This window comes from Eupeodes corollae, chromosome 1 (assembly GCF_945859685.1).
Source record: "Eupeodes corollae chromosome 1, idEupCoro1.1, whole genome shotgun sequence".
Lineage (NCBI taxonomy): Eukaryota > Metazoa > Arthropoda > Insecta > Diptera > Syrphidae > Eupeodes > Eupeodes corollae.
In genome coordinates, this window is record NC_079147.1 from 240,663,521 (window position 1) to 240,669,520 (window position 6,000).

General features: G+C 33.6%; 1 protein-coding gene across 5 annotated transcripts in view; it reads left to right on the forward strand.

The window, feature by feature from the left end:
* The window catches only part of LOC129938500 (lysophosphatidylserine lipase ABHD12), a 28,476-nt gene extending 22,476 nt beyond the window's left edge, over positions 1-6,000 (forward strand). For all 5 annotated transcript variants that reach the window (XM_056046110.1, XM_056046111.1, XM_056046108.1 and 2 more), the window contains 4 exons: positions 4,484-4,602; positions 4,686-4,870; positions 4,928-5,437; positions 5,500-6,000. In XM_056046110.1, coding sequence (XP_055902085.1) covers positions 4,484-4,602; positions 4,686-4,870; positions 4,928-5,437; positions 5,500-5,826 — 1,141 coding nt within the window. In that variant the 3' untranslated portion in view covers positions 5,827-6,000. The remainder of the gene's footprint in view (positions 1-4,483; positions 4,603-4,685; positions 4,871-4,927; positions 5,438-5,499) is intronic.

Sequence of the window (6,000 nt, forward strand, 5' to 3'; positions counted from 1 at the left end):
TTAAATTTTCATTAACACTAGAACTAATTTAAAATCTTTTTTATTCGGCTGTAAATACTAACATTTTTATATTTATAACTTTAATAAAAATAATATTTAATAATTTATAATCCATTAATATTTTTTAATTTGTTTACATGTATACACTTTTGTTTATTTTCTTAAGTACTTAATAAATATAACCATTTTTTAAATTATTACACAATAAAAACACAGTGATTTGTTTATCATTTGGTACAACTTTTATTGGGAAGAGTTAAGGCTCAATGTTAAAACCAAAAAACGCTATTGAACCTTTACAATACACCTTCAAAGTTGATTAAAATTTGCTAAAAATTAAATATTACATTTGAAGTTTTCAAGGTCACGGACGTTAGAAATGCTCAGTATAACATGATATAAACAAATTTTGTAAAAAAGGAAACTATAATGGAAGCTAATAATAATGGGTCTTATCAATAAAAAAAAGTTAAAACTAAAACTTGGATTTTTAAGTCAAAGCTAGGTTTCGTGTGATCAAAAAGAAACTTTAGAAACTAAGAGATGGGTTCTAGCAGTTTTAAAATAGCTTAAGCTAGAATATTATAGTTAAATCTCGAAAAATATCCACATTCCAAAAACCCTCACTAGAAATCTTTAACAAGTTCTTATTTTAAGATTTGTCATCAGTTGAAGTACGAATACAAATGATTTTATAAACGTGTGACACATACACGTTTACTTCGAACTTTTGGAGCTATCGATTGTACCCATATTGCTTTCTCCAAACCTTTAAGATTTCCGGATTGAATACATCTAATGGGAGGGTTTCTTTAGCCTTATTGCACAAGCATTCACAATTGTAGAAGCCAAGTTGTCAGGCTCAGTTCATTACTCGCGGGTCTTGAAAAAATCAACAATATATTCATAATCTTCCACGAGCGGGTCAATATAGGTAGATTGTTCCCACTCTTGTCATTTGTCGCTTTGTCATTCACTATTTGGCAAATTATATAAATCACTTGTGACTCGGCGACCTTCATGCCACTTCACTTCATTATCAAATAGTCAAACTAAGGCAGACAACCGCAAAAACTATGTGAATGCGAAGGTATTAAATCAGGTGAAATAAACCTTCGTAGACGAGGACAAATGAAGTACACAGAAATGAGTACCGTTGGGTTCGAGAAAAGCTAGGACAATAGCAAGCTAGCATGATAACAAATTTAAAAGAACGACATTAAAGTGCTCTGTATTCCTACCAAATTTGAAGATTAACGATCCTACCGTGGACAAATGTACCTAGTCGTTCCTTAAGTTCTGCTACAAGCATCGAACAAGAACTAAATAATATTTTGTATTCATTGTTGTTTTATTTATTTGGCCATAACATTAGTTTAATTAATTAAATAAGAAGTTTTTTACTCAAAATGACCGAAATTGCCAGTCCTTAAACGTTGTAGCCATCGACTTGTTTCTATTAATATTTTTGACATTGCTTCAGTTAACTCTATCTAAAAGTCCTTAAGGAAAGCTCTCTAATTCTCCAATTCCAATGTAGAGTTCCCTAAAGCTAATCTTAAGCTTCCCCTTAGACCTATGATGTTGACCCTATGGCATTTTTGTGCTGTCTTGGCTTTGTTTGCCTCACCGAAATTCTATAGAAAAATCAATTTATCTCCATTGGAAAGAGTATTTGTTAAACTCTTTACCAAGCCCTCTACCACATCTTCATTGCACAACTTGTCAACCGTAGTCACATTTGTTCCCAAAAATGACGGAATGTGACACTTTCGAGTAAGACTTTCAATCAAACCTTTACAGAAGGGTGGTAATAGTTAAGTTTGACCCTTAATACAAACATTTTAGTTTGATATGAATATGTCGCATAAATTGTATCGTTTTCTTTGTTATAAAACATCTTCAACGACAAAAGTCTTTTCATTTGAAAATAAAATAAATTATTTCATGCTCATTTCTCGTGTTCCACAATAAAGCCCTTTGAATCTTTCCACAATAACTTTTTAGAGTGGAGGTGTTAAAAAATGACCTATACAGCTTCAATTGCCCTCAATGTGTAGATGTTCCCTAAATAATATTGAAAATGAAATGCATCTGATGAATATATCCATTTGTCTGGACGTTATCTTTCTCTTCCGAAAAGTTTTTAGTGCTATTTCTTCCCGTACTCTTTTCATAAGCCTACAAAAATTTGCTTTTCTATAACGAAAATAACAATTTTGGTTTAAGCTTTTACGACAAAACATGTGAATAGACGAATGTTAAGCTTATTCATGGGTATAGCTTGGTGCCTTTATTCTTTTCCCACCATGGTAGCGCCATATACATATTAGTTATGATGTTGCTTATCAGCTCTAACCTCAATATGTTCTTCAATCTTTTTTTTAATTTCATTTGGTTTAAATTTCCCATAAATAAGCAAATCATTCACTATTGCTATTTTTATCGAAGCCCAAATTTAGACAAAGTATAAACTTCTCGTTAATTTGATGCTTTGTCTGACTCCATTCAATGAATTGTTTCGTCTTATTCTCGCACTGAAATCGTTGTTACGGGCGATTTCAATGTACACAATTCTTCATGGCTTAAACATTAGGGACAGTTAACACCTGAAGAAGTGTTAGCTGAGATTTTCGCTGAGTTCGCTGGTCAACGAGCCCACTTAAATATTAGACGTGGTAGGTCGAGCAGAAAACACTCTTGACTTGTTTCTTAACTATTACCCTGGTAAGTACACTATTAGTGTTCTAGCTCCTCTAAACACATCTGACCATTGAGTCATATCAGACAATTTTTCATGTAAAAGTCATCCAATTAAAGAAAGAGCTCCGTTTTATTTCCTAAACTCTTTCTCATTTTTATTAACGATCTTCTGTCTGCAACTTCTAATCCAATACATTGTTTCGCCGACGATAGTACTCTTAGCTTTTCATATTCGTTTTCAGAATCACCTCCCTCACCTTCAAATGTGGAACTGCAACGACAAAATATGATAAATTCATTTAATTCTGATCTAAACAGCATTGTACAATGGGGAATAAAAAACCGTGTGGAATTCAATGCTTCGTAAACCCAACGCTGTCTTGTATCATTAAAGCGATATATACACCCCTTGCCCTTCCCTTCCTATCCCTGGATGGCACTTACATCTCGATATTCTCGATATGTGTATCACCAACCACCTTTTGTGGAACGATCGCATACGCGATTTCGTCAAAAATGCCGCAAGATGTTTGGGTTTTCTAAAGCGATGCAAGAAGTTTTTCTACCCCTCTGATTTGGCTGTTATTTACAAGACTTATATAATATATACGTCCAAAGTTTGAGTATAACTCCCATATTTGGGCTGGTGCTCCTGCAACTTACTTAAGCCTCTTGGATAGTATTGAACGTAGAGCATACAGATTTATTGGTGATATTACCATCATAAGATCATTTGCGTCACTTCAACATCGTCGAAATGTTTCTTGTCTCACCCTCTTTTACCGTTATTTTAAAGGTTTATGCTCTAGAGAAATAGCCAGCTGCATTCCTCCACTTAAACAGTTCAACCGTAATATTCGCGCTTCTAGGAATGCTCATCAGTATAACCTCGAGTCCAACTTCGGTCCTACCGTCAGGTAGAGAGATTCGTTCTTTAGCCGGATGTGGAATTCCTTACCACACTCTGTCTTTCCCAGCCATTGCAAAACCAATGTGCACCGACACCTCCTTTCAACCCCTCTCTCCCTTTACTAGTGCTCACACTGTGTCTTTGCATAATAAGGGTAGTAATATCCCCTAAGTGTGCGCTTACTATAAAAAAGCTAGATTTTTCTAGCTCAAGCTATTAAGCGTAATCTTTTTTTTTATTTTTTATAAACTAAGCTTAACCGGAACTTCGGTCCAAAAAAGGCTTAAGTTTTATTTTTATTCACAAGGCCTAATATCAACTACGCAATATCGAAAGAAAAAACTTTAAAAAAAACATCCATTACATAGCTATGTATTTCTAATGTTAAACACCTTTTGAAAATATTTATGTTCATAAGTTTTTCTCACAATTTAATTAATCAGGAAGTAAACTTTTGACCATGTGTCGTGTAATAAAATCTTTGCCTAGCCTAAATAAATCGAACATTTTATCAAATTTTCTGATAGTGTCCGAAAATGCCCGATTAGATATCATTGAAATTTGTTTGTTATTTAAATTCATTTAAACAAATCGCTTATCTTGAACTTATTGAATCACTTTTTTAATCATGTTTTTTTTTTGTTCATTTATAAGTCACTCGCACAAAGTCCAAAATATTAATCTTACCTAGACTTTATTAGTTAAAAATAATATAATAATGACTAATCAAAATTTCAATTTAAAAAAGAAATATGTACCTAAATTAAATGATAAAGAAATCACAACTACCCAAATTAATTTGTTTCCAAAAAACAACAACTTTTATAACAATTAACTGCTTATAATAATTTGAATTTTATATTTTTACAGGATATCCATTGTAACAGTACAATTATGCCTGGTGTCATTTTTTATAATATTTGTAGTATTCCCGCTTATATTCAGATATTCATACACACTTCAAAGAGGCATACTCTTTTTGACCTTCAGTAAGTATCACAAAAAAAATCTTAGACATTTATACGAGTACTCAAAAAAATAAGTCTAATTTTGTCTGTCTCTTCTATTGCAGTAACATACCCAAAGAATTTAGATCTTAAAGATCCAAATAGTGTTAATCTCTGTGCGACGAGAAACTTCTATTTAAACGTTAAAGATCCAGATGTTGATAAGGAGGATGGTGTTAGAATTGGCGTGTGGCATGTTTTGCCCATACAATTGGTTAAGCGATTTGCTAGAGAGTTGAATCTTAATGAGGTCAGTAAATTTCTATTAATATGACAATCAGATTTCATAACTTGTACTTTATTTTAGAAATCTCTGGAAGAAATACAAAACACCACAGATATCGATGATCCACATTTAAATAAAATGGAATCAATATACAAAGCGGAATTCCCTGCGATAAATGAACAAAACGAACAATCGTTCTATGAACAAATGCTCAAACATCCGGGAACAATAGTGCTCTATCTGCACGGGAATACAGCATCACGAGGCTCTGGACATCGCATTGATATGTATAAGGTTTTCAGAAAATTAGGCTACCATGTGCTGACGTTGGACTATCGCGGATATGGCGATTCGGATAAGATTGCACCAACCGAAGAAGGTGTTGTTCGTGATGCCATGACTGTTTATAATTATATAGCAAATCGAACGAATAATCCGGTCATAATTTGGGGTCATTCCCTGGGGACAGGTGTGGGAACACATCTGATGGCACAGCTGAGTAATATGAATGTACCAGGACCAAGGGCGCTGATACTCGAGAGTCCGTTTACGAATATTAAAGACGAAATAAGAAAGCATCCATTTGCTAGGGTAAGAAAGTTAAAACTCATCTTCATCATGGCATTTGTAACTAAGAACTGTTTTTCTTGCAGCCTTTCAAAGATCTACCCTGGTTCGATATGACAATAGCTAACCCCATGTACTACAATTCGCTGCGATTTGAATCTGATCAACACATTAGTGAATTCCGCCAACCAGTGCTCATATTGCATGCCGAAGATGACTACGTTGTACCATTCCAATTAGGCTACAAATTGTATCGAACAGCATTGGATACACGAGGCAAATCATGGGGCCCCGTCGAATTCCATCGATTCGATGCTTCTTTGCACTATGGACACAAATTCCTGTGTACCGCACCCAATCTCCCAGAGATAGTTAAGAAATTCGTTGACACTTATAAAAATGAGATCTTTTAAGAAACTATTATATGAAATGATATGAAATTCGGTAAAAGAAAAGAAAACAAAAGTATAAAAGAAGTGATCTCTCCTTTCTTTATCTCTTGAAATTCAACATGATATTTATTAGATTTCTAAGTGATACGAGACAAACAAAAATTGAATGGCGAATGATGAAACAGAAAAAGAAAA